Source organism: Delphinus delphis, chromosome 15, assembly GCF_949987515.2.
Source record: "Delphinus delphis chromosome 15, mDelDel1.2, whole genome shotgun sequence".
Classification (NCBI taxonomy): Eukaryota; Metazoa; Chordata; class Mammalia; order Artiodactyla; family Delphinidae; genus Delphinus; species Delphinus delphis.
In genome coordinates, this window is record NC_082697.1 from 35589335 (window position 1) to 35614399 (window position 25065).

General features: G+C 38.6%; 1 protein-coding gene across 2 annotated transcripts in view; it reads left to right on the forward strand.

Annotated features, from left to right (window-relative positions):
• PLCB1 (phospholipase C beta 1) overlaps positions 1–25065 on the forward strand; it is a 682368-nt gene that overhangs the window by 513783 nt on the left and 143520 nt on the right. For both annotated transcript variants that reach the window (XM_060031224.1, XM_060031225.1), the window contains exons 10-12: positions 154–300; positions 11818–11975; positions 23255–23337. In XM_060031224.1, coding sequence (XP_059887207.1) covers positions 154–300; positions 11818–11975; positions 23255–23337 — 388 coding nt within the window. The remainder of the gene's footprint in view (positions 1–153; positions 301–11817; positions 11976–23254; positions 23338–25065) is intronic.

Sequence of the window (25065 nt, forward strand, 5' to 3'; positions counted from 1 at the left end):
TGTTTATCCATATTAAATTGCAATTGGGGCTACTGTCTTCCATCTTGGATGCTACAAGAGTTTTCTGGAAAAAAAAAAAGTTAAAGCAACATGACGCCAGAAACCCATGAAAATAATACATTCACATTCTTCTTAACTCTTCATTTCCTCCAGGACAGATATCAGTGGATGGATTTATGCGCTATCTGAGTGGAGAGGAAAATGGAGTCGTTCCACCTGAGAAACTGGATTTGAATGAAGATATGTCTCAGCCACTTACTCACTATTTCATTAATTCCTCACACAACACCTACCTCACAGGTATAAGTTCATAGTTCTTTGACAATTATTTTATCCAGTCTCACCAAATGTCACCAGCCTCTGCTTACTGTTGTTCTGAAGTGGAGGCGTATTTCCTTTCACTTCCTGTGAAAAGCCTCTGAGAACTGGGGTTCCATGACCAGAGGCTCCACCCACAAGCAACAATATCATTTCTTCACATCTATTCCTAAGTTTTCATGTCATCTAAAATGTATTCATGTCTGGTATCTTCAGACCAATGGAATTTTTGCATAACTGAATTCTTTCTTCAATAGACTTCAAGCCACTTATAAAGCCACATAGTTCTCTGGACTGTTTTCATCTACAGGAAAGTTCTTCCCTAAATAACTTCCACTCAAGGCAAATTAATAATTTTGCTCAGGTGCACAGGGCTTTAGACATAAACAAATTTCTTTGTGAGTGACATCTTATATATACTTTGTTGCAAATATTATAATAAAGGAGTGCGTTTCCTAACTTGACCCTAAATTGAGCACTGCCATGGTTTTTAGTAGATTGTTAAATAGAAAAAAATATTAAAACATATATATAATATATATTATCTCAATATAGTTTAGAATAAAAATTTTAATAAATACCAATCTCAATAAACTAAAATGTTTTTATAATCAAAATACATTTCTTGCAGAATACTCTCTGATTACCAGCCTTAGAAAGACTTTGTAAAAAAAAAAAAAAACCTACTGGTTAAAAAAAAAGGACTTTTCAAAACCTTATCACTTTCTTGCTTCATACAGTCCATCACCCAAATGAATATAAGATTGCCAGACCTTAAGACCCACAATGCAACCAAAGTCTGAGGTGTCATTTGGTATCTGTAAGTTATAGGTACTTGCCGTGCCTTGGGAGAGGTTTTGATGTGCTTATGGCTCATTGCCTAGGGGTGTGTGGTTTGTGTGGCAGGATAGACCAGCAATGCCATGCACATAGTGGCAGGGAGGTCCAGGCACTAGGTATTCATGAGAGTGTTCAAGAGAATTTCACAGGGTTCAGCCCTCTGGCAAATAAGCAGTTCAGTCTTCTGAATTCCTTAAGGGGATCCATTTCTCTAGGCACAAATGTATATTGTGCTAGCATCGAATCCAGTGTTAGCCTGGTATCCCACACTTGGTGAAAAATAGCTTAGAATAGAAATGACTCTTGGACAGAGATAGCAATGTGGCCCCTGGACAGCTAGAATGAGCTATTTCAGGATGATTCCATATCATCTGAGACCATCTTGTCAGAATCATACACTCTGAGTTCTACAGGCAGTTGAACTGCAACTTGCATGTTCTTCATGAAAATCAGACTGTTCTTATGCTACTTGTGACCTGTTTTGTTTCAACTACATACCTACTAAGAGAGATTCATGCTATAAAACTAATTAGATTCGTGTCTGGCTCATCCTAAACCCTATTCTTGTCATCTCTTGCTGTATAACCAATCACACCAAAACACAGGGACATAAGACAGCCACCATTTTATTTTGACCATATTCTATATATCAGGAATTCAGACAGGACGCAGAGCAGATGGCTTGTTTCTGTTCCATGGTGTCTTGGGCTACAGCTGGGAAGTGAATGGCTGGGTTGACACAAAAGGCTTGGTTGTTGGAATCATCTGGAGGTTTCACCACCAACATGTCTGGACCTGGGCTAGTGACCCAACAGCTGGGCTCAGTTAAGACTGCTGACCTAATTGCCTAAAATTGGCCTCCCCATGTGGCTTGGGCTTCCTCACAGCATGGCAGCCCCAGGGTAGGTAGACTTCTTACATGGCAGCTTATAGCTGCAAAAACAAGTGTCCCAAAGAAACATGGAGGAAGCTTAATTGCCCTTTTTTGCACTTAGCCTCTGAAGTTCCATACTGTCCCTTCTTTCTTTATTTGTCAGAAATGTCACAAACCTACCCAGCTTCAAGGTTCTTTATTTGTCAGAAATGTCACAAACCTACCCAGCTTCAAGGTAAGGGACACAGACCACAGCTCTCAATGGGAGGAATGTCAGAATATTCTTAGCCGTGTTTTATTTTTTTATAAATTTATTTATTTATTTGTTTGTCTTTATTTTTGGCTGCATTGGGTCTTCGTTGCGGTACACGGGCTCCTCATTGCCGTGGCTTCTCTTGTTGCAGAGCACAGGCTCTAGGAACGCAGGCTTCAGTAGTTGTGGCTTGCAGGCTCTAGAGCACAGGCTCAGTAGTTGTGGCACACAGGCTTAGCTGCTCCGCGGCATGTGGGATCTTCCTGGACCAGGGCTCGAACCCGTGTCCCTTGCATCGGCAGGCAGATTCTTAACCAATGCGCCACCAGGGAAGCCCCTTAACCTGTTTTAAAATTACTACAGGTTTCATAGCTTCAAGAAGAGAGTGTCCACTTAGCCCACTTTCTTGGATTCAGTTTCTTAGACTTATTACAAAAATTTTGCAGCTCCCACTCAAATTGCTAAGCATTTGTAAAGGATTTTTTCCTTCCCAGAGGTCCTTAATCTTATTCGGTATCATTGATGTATCTGGCAGTCTGGTGAAGCCTATGGACCCTTCTAAGAATGTTAAACATATAAAATAATGTACATAGAATTAAAGAGGAAAAACTTCCATTGAAATATTTTGATCAAATATTGAAAAACAAATTTGGATAAAATTGTATATATTTTATTAACACAATTTTTAAAAATTGTATAAATAATACATGTGATATTTGCAACAATTGGAATATGATATGAAAATATCTGTGATTTCTACTGGTAACAAAGTCACTGTCCTGCTAGTACTACAGTGATTTGTGGCCTACATTCATAACTGAAGAGAATGTTAAATTGCACATAGTGATTTGAGTTAAAGATGTAATCTTTTTTCTCATCCAAGTTTGAGGAGGTCTATAGAACCTCAAGTAAAAGTCTAAATCTTTGACTTCATAGGATCCTAAGAAATATAACTTTAAAGACTTTGACACATGATTGAATCTTGCATTTATCTTGTACTTAGGACCCCAAAATGCTTAAAAATACTTAAACATATGTTCAGTTAAATTTTGGACATTGCATGTTGTTTTATCTATCTGGAAGTCACACTATGCAATAATTTTACCAATAGTCTTTTTTAAGTCCAAAAATGAATATATTTACATGTGTTAGTATCTGTATTATTTGCCATATAACAAATCAGGCAATGATACCAAAATGACTGAATGACAAGACTGACTGGGTATATATACGTTCTATTCTTTTTACCTTCTTCCAGAGTATGTTAATTTTTCCCTTTTTGCATATCATTATGGACAAAGTTTTCAGAGTTTACATAGGTTCACTCAACCACAGCCACTATTCTCCTTTTGATGTTCAAATTGTCTCAGCTTTGGTCAGTGGAAATATTTTTCAGGCTGGCTTCTCTCTCCTCTTGACATGACCCATTGATCTTTGAAAAATGTCCTTGTTTTCTGGCACATAAAGATCTTCCAGTCTCATCTTTCTGCACCACGCATGGAATCAGACTTTTCCCCCAATGATCCCTTGTTCCTTTTAGTGTGAAAAAATACGCATATGGGTAACAGCAATTTGAACCCTGTGCTATGGAATGTTGTTTCTGGACCATTTCAGTGAACAAATCAAGAAAAGATACATTTTTCTTCTTGTTAAGGCACAAGAATTCACATAAAGATTTCTACTCCTATCTTCCAATTTAAATTCTTGATTCTATAGCTGTGCTTTTTATATCAATCTTGATACCTAGCAAATTATACATAATCACTCATTTGCTTTACTGACAACACAATAATAGTTCCAAGAAAATTGTTCAATATCAACACAAACAATAGAACTACAAAATACTGTTCAATTTTTCTCAGCGGTTCTTTTTGTTTTTTAACTGCATTTTACTAAGAACTTTTGTCCAATTAATTTCTTCCAGGGTCACTCATTTGCCCTCCCTCTGATTAACTTGGTCAGCACAAATATGGTAGAGAACTTGGCTCCATTGTGTCAGTTGGGTTTGGGGTGTTACCATATTAATGGCCAATAGTTTTCAGAAAGTAGAGCTTTCAGCTACTATAAAAGAGAACGGTCCACTCTACTTTTTGCTGAAGAAAGAACTCAAAGAGCTGTCTCCAAATTTCTGTACAACTAAACCAACTCTCTCCCCAATTTTTAAATTTCTAGTAGTATTTTAAAATTTCTTAAGTATTTCTAGTAATACTTAAAAGTATTCACATCTTTTTAAGTATTCAATTTTTAAAGCTATGTTACCTATGTTAGACTATGTTCAGATCTTTAAGGTTTTTTTTTAAACTTATCTTCCTCATGTTTCTGAGACATATATTTTCATACCAGGGTTTGCATTATGTAAATCTCCATTCTTACAATATTACCTTGTCCCAATACCAGTGAAAATCTCTGCAGGGGAACTAAGGAGAATTCCATATAATTAATTTTAAAAATTACATATAAATTCTAATATAGGTTCTTGAGGTTTTGCCTAAAATCCTCTTCTAACAGGTAAAATTTGGTTTTACTTCATATGATATTATTAGTGTCCTTGTTTTAATTATAGAGAGTCAGAACTCTTATCTCTCAGAGACCTTTGGGTAAGCATCTAAAATATAGAAATTCAAACTTCCCAAAGCCTATTAAGAATGTTATAAAATAAAATTATAACCAAGGTATAACCCGATAAAATCCAGTTAAATGTTAAAATCAATACCTAGAAAATGAGTTAGATTTTATACTTTACAAGCAGTTCCAGAACAAGCAGAAATATTTTCTACAGAAACATTATTTCACGGAAGGGGTATGTGGTGGAAAAAGAAAAGTTTTCCTATTCAAATGAGTTTTTAAAACGCTAGATTCAAACAAAGGTTGGCATCTACTGCAGTATGTTTCGAATATAGGGAAAAAAAGCTTACAGATTCACTCACACTAAGGTTATGATCAACCCTCCTCCCCTAGTCATGACCACGCTAGGTACTTTCTTGGAGCATTTTAAGAACAAGTATTCCTGAGAAATGCCAGTCTAAATTCAAATAAGGAGAACTTCATTATTTGGAATGTTTTCTTTTGAGCATTCAAAGGGACCATAAAGATTAAACATACAGTATAAAAACCAATCAATTTAGCAATGCGCTATTATTATTATATCTATTTCTCTGCTCATTATTGCCCCTTTGTTGACTATCAAGACACTCAGAAGGAAAAATAAAATCCAATCACTGAGAGAAATACATGCACAGAATGAGTTGATGTTTAATTATGATGGTCATTTTCTAGGGTTTTGGATAGACTTGGCAGTCCATCAGGTAGTGATTACGGTTTAAGTTATTGTTTTTCCTTGAGGAATCTACCCTTATGACTCAAAACAAGATTGTCTCAGGACTGAACAGTGTGCATTCATTTCAATTACACTTTTTCAGCTCTTCATAAATCTTTCCATACTCTAAACCATTTGGGAGATGATGGCTCCGTATACTCAGGAAAAGCAAAGTGACATATCTCTGAATAATTAACATTTTTATTCAGCTTGGGAAGTAAAACATTAGATTGGAGGTTTTAGTTATCCCTCTGATGAATTAAACTATCTGATTATTCAATTCCTCTCCTATACCTTAAGGTATAGTTTTTCCCTTGGCAATCCACTACCAACCCAAGCTTAGTGTCACTCCCTCCCTTTACATCTCTCCTACTCATTTAGTCCTTAGCATATGCAACTTTTTATAATTTATTTTTGGTTTAAAGCACACACAGACCTATGAAAGTTGGGTGGTAGAATGGAAAGAAGTTGAGCTTAACAAATAAACAGACCAAGTTTCAATTTGCCTTTAAGTAAATTAAGTCTTCTAAGCCTTAATTTCTTCATGTGAAAATGAAAGTAAATTGAAACAGCCAGGGTATTTTGGGCTATGCATAAGAGGATACTATTACTTAATGGCTTAAACATTAAGAAATTTACTACCTCACACAGCAAGAAGTCCAGAAGCAGAGTGGTTGAGTGTTGATTAAATCAGGAATTCATTGATGTCATCAGAGACCCAGATGCTTTCTATCTTTTTGCTCCTCTTATGGTTTCTTTTCCTTTTTTTTTTAAATATATATTTATGTATTTATTTTGGCTGTGCTGGGTCTTAGTTGAGGTATGCACGATCTTCGTTGCAGCATGTGGGATCTTTACTTGTGGCATGTGGGATCTTTTAGTAGCAGCATGAGGACTTCTTAGTTGCGGCATGCAGACTTCTTAGTTGCGGCAAGCATGTGGGATCTAGTTCCCCAACCAAGGATCAAACCCGGGCCTCCTGCATTGGGAGCATGGAGTTTTACCCACTGGACCACCAGGGAAGTCCCATCCTCTTATTATTTCAAGATGACTGTGCACCCTGAGCATTGCCTCCGTAAGAAATAAGCTCCACATGTGGCCCAGGGAACATCCGCATCTTGTGGCCCTTTGTATGAGTTAGGTTTTCCCCAACTCACCCAGCAGACTTTCCTTTACACCCTATTAGATGTAGCCCAGAGTTACACCATACAGCAATGCCCTACAATAAGTACCAGCATGGACCACAGAACCACTGTGACTGGCTGAGAAGAATTAAGATTTATCCCAGGGCTGGAGAGGGGACCCTGAAGCATATCAGAACCTAAATAGATTATTCTGTTTGCAAGGAAAAAGAGAAAGAAATGACAGTCAGAAGTGTAATAGTGCAGTGAGGGTGTAAACTCCCTGGCACATAAGAGCCTTCTCCTTTGTTTGTACGTGCCTCTTTACCTAAATGGTAAGGTAAGGAAGATGTCTTGTGTCATTTTTGTATCCAAAGCAACCAGTATTTTACCTCCCACAGAGAATATTTGAGAATATGAATATACCCTAGTGATGAGGCTCCTGTAATCAGTAAGGTATATGCTTAAAGTTCTTTTCCCACTTGCCTAAGCCATCCCATGGCAATTGGATCTATGTTCAAAAGAGGTTCAGGGTGATAAACCATAATGGAAAAGAATATAAAAAAGAATGTGTGTGTGTGTGTGTGTGTGTGTGTGTGTGTGTGTGTGTGTGTATAAATGAATCACTTTGCTGTGCCGCAGAAATGAACACAACATGGTAAATCAACTATACTTCAATTAAAAAAAAAAAAAAAAAGACCTTCATGGTCTCACTGGGGCAGCAGACAGATAATGTAGAAGAGAGAGATCAGATCAAACTGATGGCCCTAGAGACGGTCAAGATGAACAACACATCCTCTGTATTTTGCATAGTTCCCTCAAGTGTAGCTGTTGGTTTCACAGCATTGAAAGCAAGTAGAAATGGTTCCCATATCCATTTATTGAAGGAGACAGTGTTTATTGAAGAAAGCCACTGAATTAACAAAAGTTTCACAATCTGGAAACTTCTTACCCTAAAGATTGAAGAGAAGACAATAAATAACGATACATATAAATATAGGCAATTAATCATCACATTCCACAAGATGAGAAATTTCTCAGAAGCTTGTGTTAATAGACAGATTATGATTTTCAATTTTCTGGTCTCTTCCATCCATGGACGACTTGACTAATCTGAGACAAACTCAAGTGAATGAAGCCAGCTGCCCAAAATGAATGCAGTCAAGTGAGAAGTTGCAGAGCTCTGACTCGGGGCAGTATTATGAATTAATCTGAGATGGAGCTTCAGCTCCAAAGTTCAATCATAGGCTTGTAATGAACTCCAGAGGGTGTTCACAGCCAGGCAGAGATGATGCCAGATACTAGTTTCAGAAACAACAAGGGTTGAGGGACTCATGACATATCATTAATCCCAACCTGTGGCAATCCCCTGGCCCCAGAAGCTTTATTCATTGGATCTAATCAAATGGAAATATAATTGTTGGGTGGGGTATAATAATGAGGAGTTAGGAATTTTAGGGAAGAAAAATAAACCAGCTTTGAGGCTTTAAGCAGAAAAGGAGAGAGTAGTGGCGAATATTAATTCACATATTTGGAAAAAATCTCCATAAATGAAGGAAAACATACAGAAAACCTAATATGCATTCCAAGCAATAAGACAGTTATGGATAAATGTGTGTTTTCTAATGCTTTCTTTGGAAGATTTTCTTTTCTAATACAGATTATTCATTTTAATAATGAACAAATTTACCTTAGAGGAATTCTTTTGGGCTTAGATGTTGGACAATAAACACGACACAGGCAGACATGCACACACACACAAACACATATACACCCTCCTCCCCCATTCTTTTTTTTTTCAGAATCATTTCCATCTCTAACCCCATGCCTTACCATCTCTTTCAAAACATTAACTGATCAACATTCAAAAAGTACATCAAATTGCTTCTATTCTCTCTCTATATATATATATTGCAAGCAAATCCAAAGAAATGTTTCTGGAAACTTCTTGAATCTTTTATGACAGAACACTCTAGTGTGGGTTAGGTATTTTTCTACCTTCAATCTATTATTAGATTGAAGCAACTTGCTTACTGGCAACTTCTTTACTGGCAACTCCCTTTCAGAAGTTAGTAACACTTAACAGAATATTAATGAAATTGCACATTATTGGATGTAGTCAGTAATACACTTAAACAATTTCTTAGGTAGTACACAAGAAAATCTGCTCCACTCTTGAATAGCTGTGCAGTGGTCTGAAGGAGCTAGCATTTTTAAAGAACTAACCTGATAATTGTTTGAATTCTTCACTTCTTTAGCTAAAGTAGCCCTCCTTTAAGTTTAGGAATAACATATAAATGATCACTTTTTCCCTTCACTACCACTCTCCATTTTTCCTTTATGCAGCAAAGACCTTTATTACAACAAACTTTGAAGCATTTTAAATGGCAAATTTATTATCTAGCATCAGGAATTTTCTAGATTATTTTGTCAGCATTTCTGCTTTTGCAAACACTTGTGTATTTAAAATGTCCTATTTTTTCCAGTAAAGAAGTGATTATGCAAACCTACTTAATCAGCCTTTCAATGCATTTACTAGGGCTCTATAGAACTGAAAAATGTCACCCTTTTGTTATGCTGATATTGGATGTTGTGACATGCATATAAAAATAAAATTAAGCCAATAGGTTTAATCCCATTTTCTTTGTCCTGTGTGTCTCCAATGGACAGATCTTATCCATTTCAAAGTCATTTTGACAGTTTTCATCAATATGTCGTCTTTCAAATGACTGCTAAAAAAAATGATGGAAGCTTATAATGTATAAGTCACAGAAAATCTTTAATATGGAAAACCAAAAACTTTCATTTGTGTGTTTGATGTTGGGCTTGTCTCAAAACTTATTTATTATTAATCTTTTAAAAATAATTTATCAAGGGAATTCCCTGGCTGTGCAGTGGTCAGGACTGAGGGCTTTCACTGCCGTGGCCCAGGTTCAATCCCTGGTCAGGGAACTAAGATCCCGAAAGCCACATGATGCAGCCAAAATAATAATTATAATAACATCAAAAAATTAGTACCTTCCATCGACTTCTTAAATGAAACAGAAATAGCTTGGCTTCTCTTTCCGCCCTCAGATTTCTTGGGTGCCTTGATTATTACAATTCTTATCACTTTACTAGAGGATATCAGTTCTGCTTCCAAAGGTTTTTAATTTTGATAAATTTTATCTATTTTCTTCCTTTGCTACTTGTGCTTTTGGTGTCATATCTATGAAACCATTGCCTAATTTAAGTCACAAAGATTTACCTCTACATTCTCTTCTAAGAGTTTTATAATTTTAGCTCTTACAGTTAGGAACTTCATTGATTTCAAGTTATTATTTTTTTAATATGATGTGATAGGGATCCAACTTCATTATTTTCCATTTAGCAATCCAGTTGTCCCAGCACCATTTCTTGAAAAGATGATTTTCGGCAATGAATTGTTTTGGCACCCTTGTTGTAAGTAAATAAATGTGAGGGTTTATTTCTGGGGTCTCAATTCTATTCCATTGATCTATGTGTCTAATCTTATGCCACTACCACACTTTTTTTTTAACATCTTTATTGGAGTATAATTGCTTTACAATCATGTGTTAGTTTCTGCTTTATAACAAAGTGAATCAGCTATACATATACATATATCCCCATATCTCCTCCCTCTTGTGTCTCCCTCCCACCCTCCCAATCCTACCCCTCTAGGTGGTCACAAAGCACCAAGCTGATCTCCCTGTGCTATGCGACTGCTTCCCACTAGCTATCTGTTTTACATTTGGTAGTGTATATATGTCAGTGCTACTCTCTCACTTCGTCCCAGTTTACCCTTCCCCCTCCCTGTGTCCTCAAGTCCATTCTTTATGTCTGCGTCTTTATTCCTGTCCTGCCCCTAGGTTCATCAGAACCTTTTTTTTTTTAGATTCCATGTATATGACCACACTGTCTTGATCACTGGAGCTTTGTAGCTAAGTTTTGAAACTGGGAAGTGTGAGTCTTCCAACTTTTTCCTTATTTTTTAAGATCATTTTGGCTATTCTGAGTCCTTTACATTTCCATATGAATTTTGGGATCAGCTTGTCAATTTGTACAAAAAAAAAGCCAGATATGATTTTGATAGGAATTGAATTTGTAAATCAATTTGAGGAGTAGTGCCAACTTAACAATTTTGAGTCTTCTGCATCATGAACATGGGATATCTTTTCATTTACTTAGGTCTTGTTTAATTTCTTTAACAGTGTCTTGTAATTATAAGTTTTATACTTCACTTGTCAAATTTAAATTTATTCCTACAAATTTATTTCACTTTTGCTAAGAGAATATTTAGCTATCCTAAGCATTTGTGTCTTGGACAAACATGACAGAAGGTTTGACTTATATAATAGAATAGCCTGTCAACAATACCCCTTCATAGGGAGGGTCAGAATTAAAAGACTGAGTTTTGAAGTTATAATCCTGATCTTCCACTTACCAGCTTTGGAAACTTGGGCAAATAAAATGCTCTATGCCATTTTCCTTATCAGAAAATAAGCATTTAAAAGTAAAGGTAGGGCTTCCCTGGTGGCGCAGTGGTTGAGAGTCCGCCTGCCGATGCAGGAGATGCGGGTTCATGCCCCGGCCCGGGAAGATCCCACATGCCGCGGAGCGGCTAGGCCCGTGAGCCATGGCCGCTGAGCCTGCGCGTCTGGAGCCTGTGCTCCGCAATGGGAGAGGCCACAACAGTGAGAGGCCCGCGTACCGCAAAAAAATATAAAAAAAAAAAGAAAAAAAAAAGTAAAGGTATTTATACCAGCTAGATTTTTATGAAGATTAAATGTAGTAATATATGTAAAGTCCAAAGAACTATAATTGGCACATGGTAAGCAATTAATAAACATGAGTTATTGTTATTGTTACAATGCTCTCCTTCTTCTATTCTCTCTTCCCCAAACCACTGCTAGGGAGCCACAATTCCATTTGGGATTGTGCCACTACCTTCTGGTATGTTGAGGCAGAAGAAAGACTGAGAACTACTCAAGATCTTGAACTCTGTTTTCCTATCATTGACGAGCTTTTCTAGGAAGCCACCAGTGTCTTCCTTGCTTTGTGGGAGTTTGAGCTTCATTTCATTGACGTTTTACAGCTGGCCAGCTGGCTGGAAACTCCTCTGTCGAGATGTATCGCCAAGTGCTCCTGTCTGGTTGTCGCTGTGTGGAGTTGGACTGCTGGAAGGGACGGACCGCAGAAGAGGAGCCAGTCATCACCCATGGGTTCACCATGACCACGGAGATATCCTTCAAGGTAGAGTGAATGAATATTGCTAAGAGAGGAAGCTGGGGAGACCTGACACCTTTTTGGGTAAAGCCTGCTAAGGTAGAAAGTCCCAGTGGTCCCAATTAAGTCCATAGGCTATTAATCATCTTTGCAATTTCAGAGGCTAAAATTTAGCAATTCATCCATGATTAACTGGCATCAGGTAAACTGCTAACCAAAATCTAAAGAAACTGTCTTATTAAAGGAAATATCAATTTATTTGTCTATTTAACACTCATTCTTTTTATTGCATTTTATCATTGTGAAATATAACATACATAAAGAATACATACAACTTATTTGTACAGTTTAACCCATGGATATAAAGTGTACACCCATGTATTTACCACCTAAAGCAAGCAGTAGAAAATTACTGGCACCCCAGAAACCCCATGTACCTATTCCCATTAGAATGACCTCCTTACCTCCAGAGATGATCACTTTCCTGACCATTATAGTGATCACTATTTTGCTTTTCTTCAGATGTGTACTAGTTTATGTGCAGCTGTAAACATTGTAGTTTCACCACTGTTTTAACTTGATATAAGTGGATTCATGCTGTATTATGCATTATTTTGTGTTGTGCTTTTTGAACTCCATGTTCTTTGGGAGATTCAACAATATTATTGCATGTTTCTCTAGCTTCTTTGCTTTCTTGATGATGATGATATTAATCACCACTATTTACTTATTACATACTATTCCATTCTGTGGAATATTATATAATAGCCAATATAGGAGATTGACTATTATAACGAGCTTTTGACACATTGATACCTATCAGTCAAAGACCCCTAGGAATGCACCAGTGGTCCAAGTTGGCTCTACTGGCTTATGCAACAAGAGAGTACACATGTCATGGGGAACTGTGTTTGTCAGTAAAATTGTATTAAAGAGGATTTACAGGATTTGGCCTGTATTAGGTGATTTGGGTGAGGGTTCAAGGAGACAGGGTTTTGCTATAGGTTGGATGCTGTCAGTAAGCAGAAATAATCGTACGATTGGGTATCTTGATAAATCCTATCTAGGAGGCAAGACTAAAGTGGTAATTGATAAAGAAGCATCAGCTACCCTTATTAATCAGGAAGGAGGGAATATTTGGTCATCTCCCTTCTCTCTCCACCCAAGGTTCCATCCTATACCATAAAGGGCCTAACATTCATGCATATGGACACCCAAGCCCAAATATCCAGGTTCTATTCACATTCCCTGCAAAGAACTGTCCGCAGGAGCTTGGGGTCATTTGGGCTGGGGAAATCTGGCGTCCTAGGTAACTCTAGAGAGATCTAGAAAGAGGATATGTGGGCTTTTGGGGACATGTTCTCTTGACTGACTCAGGCTTCTCATCTCTTTGGAAGGGATCAGAAAAGAAGGGCCAGAGGATAACTCTAGAGCATAGGGTCCCAAGGCATGAGCCCCATTACCTGGGTTACTTGGGTCTCAGGGCAGAACTGGCTCTGGGTCACTAACTCTTACCCTAAGTAACCAAGGAAACAGAGCTCAAGTGGGTGGTAGGTAAGGTGGAGTGGGGAGAAGGCCATTGAAAATGGGGAGGTCGGAGTGCTGAGAGGACAGAATATTGGATGAGTTAGATGTTAGCATCACCAAGACTGGTGACAAAGCTTTGGATGAAGAAAAAGTGAGCCACTTGCCAAAGTCTTTGCTGAATGAGGGGACATTCAGTAGATGGCAGAAGTGAAGAAGTGGTAAAAGCTGGTTTGGCTGCTGCATGAAAACTGGGTTTGGTTTGGTTTGGTTTTAAGATAAGAAGATTGAAACGTAATATTTCAGAAGTAGCATTGGGAGCAAAAAAATTTCCAATATCCAGCTTTTAGCCCTGGAGCACTTGGGATGTGATAAAATAAACATCTGTCTTTTGAGAGGGCAGCAAAAAGAAGCAAGATTTTCAAGGGACAGCCAGGTTTCAGTTTAGACAAATGAATTTCCTGATCAACGGTACTATACTTGACAGCAATAAAAATGTGTTCAGAAGGAATATTAGCACCTTAAAGTATATTTACTATGTTGTGAAGTTGACTTTTCATGATTTCTGAAACTTCGGCTCTTACATAGCAATTAGTGAAAAATAGCACCCTTCATTAAATTTTACAACAAAGTTTAATATGAGGTTGACCTTAATTCTGATCAAAATCTTTGTATCTGCTTCTGAAGTTGAGCACTCTTAATGTCATTTGGTTTTTCTTTAATGGAAAATCAATGGGTTTCTGTTCCATTTCCATAGTCCCCCACCTTCCCAACTCCTGCCATGGTCCCTCGTCAGCTAAGATACCAGCCCTAACCTGTTGGGCTCTTTTAAAAAAGTGGGGGACACACGACCCTTGTGTGGAGTGGATACAATTTGTGCTCATCCGTCTGTTGATGGATGGACAGGGTCCTGGAAAGGGAGACAGCACATCCTGATGGAGCCATTGCTGAGCTAGGGGACTGATGGCCTTGTGCACACACCTGCTGCCAGGAGGGCCACCCACACCCACACCCACCATCCCCTCAAGAGTCCCTGTGAGGATCAATTATATTTTCTTAAACATTTATAATCCTCGAGGTTCTTTGATTTCCTTTGGGGGAAGGGGAGACTGTGTGTGGGGGTGGGGAGATAAAGCACATTCCAAGCACATTCTAAGGCATATTTATTTTGTGTGAAGCATTGGCTTCTTGGCCTTGGCCATCAAGTCAGCTTAGAGTGACTCCTCCTGTGCACTCGACCGTACAAGTGGTCCTTCAATCACATCTGTGATCCCAGAGTCATGGGCCGATTGAGCATCTATTCCTGGGCTCTGGAAGCACAACTTCCCACCACATACACAAACTTGCTGACAGATTTAGGGACTGAAAGACTAAATCTAGCCCAGAATTCTGCTTCCTCTCTCTGCCTGCTGGAATTGGGGGTGGGGGAGCAGCCAAAAAAGAGCAGGAAACTCGTCATCCTGGTGGTTAGTTGGTACAGCTTCGCTTCCTGCTATTGTGCATTTGCAGGATAGATAATTCTGGCAGAGATGTGGGTGCGTGTGTGGTGGTGGTGGTGGTGGGTGGGGATGAGTGTGAGGCCTAGAAATGCCAGCCTGTTTTGTGGACAAATACACAGAGCAGGAATTCTCTGCATCAGGACTAGGACTAGAGTGAGGCAAGTGAAGCATCTCTCATGCAAAATTTAAGGAGGTGCTTATTCTCACTGACATATAAATGTGGACTTGGCACCTGAGATTGAGTGTCTCTTTAAATTTTGCACTTCTGCGCCTCACTTGCCTCACCCAAGTCCCAGCCCTCTCTGCCTGATTATCAGCAGGCAGTCTGCTTTTCCAGAAACTACTGTGTAAAATGACTTTGTAAGAAAGGATGCGAAGAGAAATCGGGGACAAAGCTCCATGTGATCTCTCTCCCCCTCATCACCCCTTTCCCCCTCACTCACACGGCTGGGCTCTGTGCGGTCCCCTGACCATGATAATTAGGTCCTGCCTCACAGCCTTTGCAAGGTTGCCCCTCTGCCTGAAACACTCTTCCGCCAGGTAACTGCATGGCTCACCGCTTACCTCCTCGAAGCATTTCTCAAATGCCACCTTCTCAAGGAGGCCTCCTGGGACATATTTAATACTGTGACCAGCACTCTCACACTCCTGATAGGCTCCCCACCACTTTATTCCTTCTATTTACCAAGAGGCACTTATCACCTTCTACCACTCTGCTTAATTTACTCAGTTATCATGTTCCTTCTTTATTGTCTGTGTCCTTCCGTCAATAAGAGCATTGAGCTCCACAAAAGACGGGTATCTTTGTTTTGTTCCCTGATCTGTCCCAAGCACTTTAAAAAGAATCTGGCATATAGTAGGTGCTCAATAAATTTTTAATGAATTTTTCCATCCCCAGGAAAATAGACAAATTATAGTATAGCCTTCATTTTTAGTCTTTCTTGCCTCTGTTCATCAGATAAATGAATTTTGTCTTTCTCCGTTTTTGCTGTGAAATTCCATGTATCCATAGGCGGTGAAAAGATTCTCCCAATGTTTGCCAGTTTGGGCTATCCCATAGATTTGGACCTGATCTTCTATAGCCACAGTGTGTATTGCAGCAGCAACATAAACCAATTGCAAAAGTTCATCATTTTTTGGTCACACAGTTTATCTGCTCTGAGTCTATGTAATCTGGAAAGCTTCCACGCGATCTATGATAAATCCCCAAAAGCAAAAGTTCCTGTTGGCATTTACTGCCTGTTTATTGTTGGGCCAAAATAAAAAGTTGTGTTCTGGGAAAGCAGGCATGCTGTAATTCAGCCTCTTTATGGAAGACTTTTTATTTTGCACTCTGGATTTATTTATTATATATCCCATATATCGGCTCTTCACTTTCTTTGCCTCATTGCCTGAGCCTTTCCGATGCTCATGACATATAGCAGTTCGCCACGTGGTCTGCAGACTCTCTGCTCCCACTCAGTCTCCTCCGCCCCACACCGATCCCCACCCACCTTCTCCATCCCCGAGCTGCTCCTTTTTCTCACCCCTCAGGCAGCTCCTTTGTAACCAGCAATTGCATAAGATGGAAAACTGAGTAAAGTGATAAAATACATAATTAAAATATATTAAATTTGAGTATGTGGTTAAACGGAGCATTTCTGAAAATGAAGTGTCATTCTCTGAGAGAGTAATAATTTAGGATGCAATTTAACTGCCACATACATGCTCACATAAAATGGATATCCAAATACACCCTGCTGTTGTCTGTCAAGGATAAAAGATTTCAAGGGCAGTTTTTCCCCTGGAGGTTAGTAATTGAGCCATATGGTTTATAGATTATTGGATCCAGTGTTAGAGGTCTCTGAAAAAATGATTTTGGCTTAATGAGAAGCAGTCGAGCAGTAAGGTACTTTCAAATCCATTGTCCACTAAGGACAGCTGATGTGAAAGAACCAAACTTAAAACCTAGACTAGCCTTCTCATCCTCAGTGATCAGGTGCTCTCTGCGAAGTATTAGAAAGGTATGAAAAACCAAAAGGGAACTTCCAGAGTTTTCAGGTGCTCCCAACTAAAATGGTTAGATGAAATTCAGTAAATGTTTTCTTTAAAGGTTCCAAAAGCTTTCCTAAGTTGGTGACTAGAGTTGTGGTAGAGATGGGGGGAGGGAGGAGGGAGAGGCTGGGAAGGAAAGAGAGAAAGGAGACCATAGAAGTTTAGAATGCAGCTCTAGAGCTGACTGCCAGGGTTCCAGTACCAGCACTGACTGGCTGCAAGGCCAGGAGAAGCTCCCTTACAGGCCGAGCCTCTTGTTCTAAGCCATGTCTGTATATTAAGTAGGGTCGCTGAATGCTGTTGTTCTAAGCATTCAGTGAGCTTACTTAATATACAGGCATGGCTTAGAACAATGCATGGCATGCAGTGAGTACTCTATAAATGTTAGCTACTGATATTATAATTGAAAATTTTAAAGCCACACTTTAGCTTTCCTTCTAGAAATATAATGGTAGGGTATTATATATGCAAGGAGTTGTTAAGTCAGGGTGAGGACAGGGAGTTGAATGAAGTCATTTGTAAAGCTGCCATGGTAGAGGATGTGGGTGACACCCAGACACAACCCCTGGCATCCACTTTACCTCTAGGAAGAGGCCAGAAGCCCAAACCATGTGACAAATGAAAACACAGCCCAGCCTTGGTAAGAGGCCCAGTGGGAGCTGAGAAGAGGGTAACCAGTGAGCTTGGAGGATTCATTGCAAACATGGGGTCCTTAGTCAAGTGCACAAGACCAAACATGTACAATGTCAGAGGTAGGAAAAGGGAAGAAATAGGATACATCAGTCAAGAAACTCTAGGAACCCCAGAACCCAGTGGCAGTTCAGGGCACACCAGCATCCCTCCTGTGGGAAGAGAGAACCCCACCCAGAGAGTTAGGAAGACAGGTAAGGGCACGAACTCTTTACAGGTGTCTGTAAGAGGAGGCCCAGAAAAACATGGACATTTCATTGGCTAAAGATAAAGAGAGATAGGCCCTTGGGTTTTCACTCACCTTCAGGCCTGACTCTCACTGGCCCAAATGGTGATGGGGCGGGTCTATGATCAACGTTCATTATTAACAGCAACTGGAGCAGTATGCATATAGCCAAAATTGTCAAAGACTAATTACACTATCATTTGAAAGACTTTTTTAAATTTAAGCCTTGATCTTGATTGGAAATTTTGCCCAGGAAATTATTAAAGTTAACCGGGCTATTGAGTATGGAATCAACATTCAAATTTCTATAATACAAAATTACATTTACCTTTGGTTACAGTCAAATTTTAAGATTTGCTTAGGCCAATGATCAGACCAGTCCAGGGGCTGACAACCTATCTTCTGCAGCCCACATTCAGCCTGTCACTTGCTTTCATAAATTCAGTTTTGTTGGAACATGGGCACATCCACATGTTTGCATATTATCTGTGCCCACTTTGGGGCTACAAAGGCAGAGTTGAATATTTGCCACAGAAACCATATAGCCCACAAAGCCTAAAATACTCACTACCTGGCCCTTTATGGGAAAAATGTGCTGTCCTCTGAAAGAGTCAGTAGAGAAATAAATGGGAACACAAGTAGGCAGATTGTGTCTCTCTTCTATTAATGATTTTAAGAGTCCATTTATTCACTTGGAAATATTTAGTGAGCATCTAGAATGCTCCATAGTAGTTTCTACATCCTAGGGGCAGAGCAATGGAGAAAACTGAGTGCTTACCCTTAAAAAGCTTACATTCTAGTGTGGAGAAATAGACCAAAATAAACACACCACATGGCACGTGGAAATATCCCTTTAAGACAACGTTAATCAGTATTGAAGGCAAAGAAGGGCTAGAGGTATGCTATTTTCAGCAGGATGGTAGGAGAAGACCCTGGTTAATGTGGAATTTAAGCAGAGATTACCACCCCTCAAAATTAAGGAAGTTAAGCCTTGCTGTCAGATAAGAGTATTCCTGAAAGAAGTAACAAGGATAAACAAAGAAATGAGAGATGAACAAAGAGATGAAGTAATGCTTGGTCTATTGGAGGGAAAGCAAGAATGTCAGTGGACTATAGCAGTGTGAGCAATGGAAAAGAAGTATTTAGTGAGATAGCAGGTGCAGGATCTGATAAAGAACTTGGAGTTCACTCTGTGAAATTGGAGGTCATTGAAAGTTTACTCCAAAGGAATGAAATAGAAATCATCTGACTCATGTTTAGGAGCAATCACTCTGGCTGTGGTAGGCAGTACAGGAGGCAAACATAGAAGCAGCTAAAAGCTTTACTAGTCAGCCTCCACTAGGTTTTGCTGCTAAAACTAGAAACTCCAGAATCTCAGTGGTTTAGAACCACACAGGTTTATTTCTTGTTCAGGTTAGATGTTGACTGTTGCTGCCATCAGTATTGTCTGCAATCCATACAGAAAGAACAGCCCCAATGTGTGATATCACCAGGCTCACAACAGTGGGGAAAGAAAGGTGGCAGAACCCAAGATGGCTCTTGAAGACTCTGCTCAAAAGAACGGTGTGCCATTTTCACATGCATTTCAGCAACCAAAACAAAACACAGGGCCATGCCTATGGTCAACAGATCTCACAGGAAGGGTAGTGAATATGTGGGAATGATGACAGGATCTATCCCAGAAGTTACTGCAAGGGTTTTTGGGTCAGGATGGTAAAGGTGGAGGTGCTGCTATGTGGTTATATTCTGATTATATTTTGGACGGGATTACAGATGAATTGAAAGATGTCATAATAAGAGGAATCAAGAATGGCTGTCATGTGCTTTGCAAGTAGCAAATAAAACAGGGCCAAATTTAGGAAATAAACAAAATCTAGCCCCCCTTTTCTCCCCATACTACCCACTTCCTTTAGATATCTATTTGCAATTCTTTTTTTTTATCAAAGTAGAATTGATGTAAAATGTCGTGCCAATCTCTGCTGTACAGCAAAGTGACTCAGTTTTATACATATATACGTTTTTTTAATATTCTTTTCCATTAGGGTTTATCCCAGGAGATTGGATACGGTTCCTTGTGCTATACAGTAGGACCTTATTGCTTATTCATTCTCTATATATAATAGTTTGTATCTGCTAATCCCAAACTCCAATCCATCCCTCCCCCACCTACCTCCCCCTTGTCAACCACAAGTCTGTTCTCTATGTCTGTGAATCTGTTTCTGTTTTGTAGGTAGGTTCATTTGTGCCATATTTTAGATTCCACATGTAAGTGATATCATATGGTATTTGTCTTTCTCTTTCTGACTTACTTAGTATGATAATCTCTAGTTGCATCCTATGTTGCTGCAAATGGCATTATTTTGTTCTTTTTTTATGGCTGAGTAATACCCCATTGTATATATGTACCACACCTTCTTTATCCATTCATCTGTTGATGGACATTTAGGTTATTTCCATGTTTTGGCTACTGTGAATAGTGCTGTGCAATTCTTTTGAGGGCTTTGATCTTAGTTGGTTAAGGTCATTAGCTGCATGAGAGTTACTGAAATGATTAAGAGAATAAACTCTAGACTCAGACAAACTTTCCTGGGGTTTCCTGGACTCTGCTCTCTGTGACCTTGGGCAAATTGGTTAATATCTCTGAGTTTCCATTTTATAATCTGTGAGATGACAGATAATATTTTCCTTAAGGAATGTTTATAGCGGGAGATAAGATCTGTATCTAGAATGCAAATGCTCATTTAATGGCAGCTCTTGTTTGTATTAGTTGGGTTTAGGGTGAATGGGGAGGGGGGGCACCAGCAAGCTGAGTAACCTTAGTTGTTTTGAGAATATCTGCCCAACACGAGCTGTGTCCTTTACCTCCTCTCGCTGCATTCTTTTTTTTTACATCTTTATTGGAGTATAATTGCTTTACAATGGTGTGCCAGTTTCTGCTTCATAACAAAGTGAATCAGTTATACATATGTTCCCACATCTCTTCCCTCTTGCGTCTCCCTCCCCCCCACCCCCCCATCCCACCCCTCTAGGCGGTCACAAAGCATCGAGCTGATCTCCCTGTGCTATGCAGCTGCTTCCCACTAGCTATCCATTCCATGCTTGGTAGTGTATATATGTCCATGCCACCCTCCCGCCCTGTCACAGCTTACCCCTCCTCCTCCTCATATCCCCAAGTCCATTCCCCAGCAGGTCCACATCTCCATTCCCGTCCTACCCCCAGGTTCTTCACGACATTTTTTTCTTTTTTTTTCTTAAATTCCATATATATGTGTTAGCATACGGTATTTGTCTTTCTCTTTCTGACTTACTTCACTCTGTATGACAGACTCTAGGTCCATCCACCTCATTACAAACAGCTCAATTTCGTTTCTTTTTATGGCTGAGTAATATTGCATTGTATATATGTGCCACATCTTCTTTATCCATTCATCCGATGATGGACACTTAGGTTGTTTCCATCTCCAGGCTATTGTAAATAGAGCTGCAATGAGCATTTCGGTACATGACTCTTTTTGAATTATGGTTTTCTCAGGGTATATGCCCAGTAGAGGGATTGCTGGGTTCTTGCAACAGGCTTGTGGAATGAGGCTTATCACTCGTACTTTACAGGCCAGCAAGCCAAGTGCACATAGGCATTAAGTTATTTTTCTCAAGGTCACACAGCTTGTAAGGATAAGAAGAAGGATTCAAACATAAGCCTGTTGGACTCCAAAGCCTGTACTCAAAAAAATCAAATAAAGAGTTTAAAATCTGGGCATTGCTTACTATTTATAGTGAACTTATTTTTGATGGTATCAACTATCATAATGTATGAAAGGCAATCTGTGGATTCACTTTTAAGAAACAGTGAGTGATTCTTTTGCTCCATGCAGGCAAATCCTTCTTAGAGGATATATGCAAATGTAGTACAGAATTAGAAAGCCTTATTTATACTCTGGGGCTAGAGAAATAACTTTCTGGCATGGATAGAAAGCAAACTATGAATTGTTTAAGGAAGGTAGAGAAGATAATGGAAAAGCCTCAGGCATAAGGGATCAGAGTGAAAGTTCCTACTTGAGAGGAGAAGATGTAAAGAATAAACGTAACTAAAAAAAAAAAAAAATGGATATGAAGCCACAGGAGTATTGGCATTGATATAATTAAAAATAAATGAGATCATCCTTTAATACCAGTTCAATAAGGAAAACAAATGCCCAAAGCTGGTGAATATTCATTGAAATCTGGTCCTTCATATACTACTCTAGGCAATCTAAGATGAAAAGTAATTTGGAGAAACACAGGAGACTGTAAAAATATTCTTATTCTTTAATTTAATAATTCCCCTTCTAAGAATTCGTTCCCTGAAAATAATTCAAAATATCAGGGAAAAAAATAAAGAGGTTCTTTGGAGAATTATTTGAATGATAGCTCTTAAAATATGTCTGTCCAACAATTGGGTAATGGTTAAATCAGTTATGATACTGCCACTCCCTAGAATTTTATACAGATACTAAAACGATGACCTATACATTTTTTCTAAATACAGATTGAGGAATGAAGTACTGACACATGTTACAGCATGGATGAACCCTGAAAGCAGGCTCAATGAAAGATGCCAGACATAAAAGGCCACATATTGTATGATTCCATTTATTTGAAATGTTAGGAGTAAGCAAATCTATGGAGACACAAAGTAGATTAATGGTTGCCTAGGTCTGAGTCTGTGGGGTGGGGTTGGTGAAATGGGGAGTGACTGTTAATGGGGACATGGCTTTTGGGGGGTTGATAAAAATGTCCTAACTTAGACTGGGATGATGGTTGCACAACCCTGTGAATATTAAAAACCATTTAGCTGTACACTTTAAATGGGTGAATTACATCTCTTAACGATGTTTAAAAATACAAATAGAGTATTTACTGTAATTAAAACTAAGTTATACAGATATACGAAAAACAAACTAGAAATAAATATAACCAAATGTCAGCAGTGGTTTGATTCAAAGGGTGAATTTATGGGTGAAAAATGTTGCCTTCTCTTGTCCAAAATTTTTATAATGTGATCTGATATTTTTATTATTAAAAAAAAAAGTAGATATAATTACCAAAGAGGAGAACCATTCACCCTCACAGTTGACTCCCGCTCCACCCAAATCCAGTTTTCTTTCTTTTATCTTCCTAAATCAAGAGTAAGAAAATTTATAATCCAGCAGCCTGCAAACTGCTTCTAGCCATTTTAGCCATTTGATAAAATTCTATGAATGAAAAAGACAGTGATATTAAAGGGTGGAACCCAAAAGAAAAAACTATACACATTAAAATTCTGGCTTATTGAATATAGGTATTCTCATTTTTAGGAAGTGATAGAAGCCATTGCTGAGTGTGCATTTAAGACTTCACCTTTTCCAATTCTGCTTTCATTTGAGAACCACGTGGATTCGTAAGTATTCAGCACATTCAATAGGGAGTATTTTCCCCAAATAGGGCATGTTTAGTCATTGTTCATCAGATATAAGATTATTTGATGTTACTAATGGTGTTCCTCAATTATGCTATATATTAAGTGGCATGTGTTCATCTGTATATAATGGAATTCATTCATTTAAATCTCGTTAACATTAAAAAGATCCCTTGGACTTGTGGAATCTATTTTCATGCCATGGTAGGATTTAAATTAAGGACTCCTCTTTTTACAATGCAGTGAAACCCATTTCCTTGTATAACAGGTGTGTCTATTTCAGGGGACCACTTCTATAATCCTCCTTCGTTTGCTTCTTCTATTGTGTGCAGATTTATAGTCAGTTTTACCACCCTAAAATAGCCAGTTCTGTACACGCTGGAGCTGGTGTAGAGAAAGCTAAATAAATTAAATAAATTCTATTCTGCCACTTTGAACTTACACAGAACTGAGACCACCAAATTCTCCCTCCTTCCTGTTTTCGTTGGTTTCCCCTGTTTGTTAGTATTTGTAAATATTTTCCTATTTCAAAATAGCCTGCACTTTTTGCTGAGCTGTACAAAGAATAGGTAATTTTGACTTAACTCTTATACTCATTTTATGACAGAGGATCAGAGTAAGACACATCTACATCAGACACGAGGATGTTAGTTTATCATATAGTTATTCAATCTAAAGAGCCTCAACGTGAAAGATTCTCATCTATTACTGAATCAAAATTCAAGAAACTAAAATTCTGGTCCCTGGAATTAATGTCTGAAGACTATGTAGTAGTGACCATCACTGCTCAAAAGAGCATTTGGGAAGCCCTTTGTTTCATTCAACCACCTAAGCCAGTTTTCTCAACTAAAAGCCTACAACACCTATCCTAATTTGGCTCACAAGTTCCTTAGATCCTTTTTTATCCTCCTTCCTATCAAAAATCTTTCCCAGGTCACTGATTCCCTTTGTCCAACTAATTTGCAACACATGCTTCAATTCACTGATTCTTAAAGGATTTACTAAACCTTAAAGAACCAGTTAGGTAGTGACCAAATTTTAGCTTGAGGAATTTCAAAGTAATTCAATGTGATCATTTGTTAATGTATATGTGGAGCAAGACCTTATTTTGAAGTCACCAAATTATAGCTATCTGTATTTCTAGTTTGCCCTCAGGAAATCCATACTACATTTACCAGCTCATGACTCTGTTTCATTAGGAAACAATCATCCAGTGAACAATGTAGTCATTTGGTGTATAGTTTTTCTACCACTTCTGAGGGCCAACTGAAGAGACAAGAATTTATTCTGTTTCACTATTTCTTTTCTAACTAAAGGGGGAACCTCTTTAGGTACTGTATTTACTACTTCGTTTGCTGTGACAGCTCTGATTTGCATGTGACTTTCCTCATCTCGGCCTGTCCATTTGTAATTGGGCTCTACAACGCCTTAGCACCTTTTTTTCAGGCACTCTAGTTCCTAGACAATCAGTCATTTCCTTTTTGGAGAAATATCTCCAAATCTAGCACATTTATTTTCTTCAAGAAATGTTTCTATATAAATTAGACAAAATGAAAAACTCTACTTCCGTTCTTGATAGTCATACCCGCTACACTGGACTCTGCCATGCAGCCAGAGAGGTATCAAGAGCCACCACTACCACAAACATAATGACAGCTAATATTTATTGAATGTATATTACGTGCTGAGCAACGTTCCAAGCATAAGCTC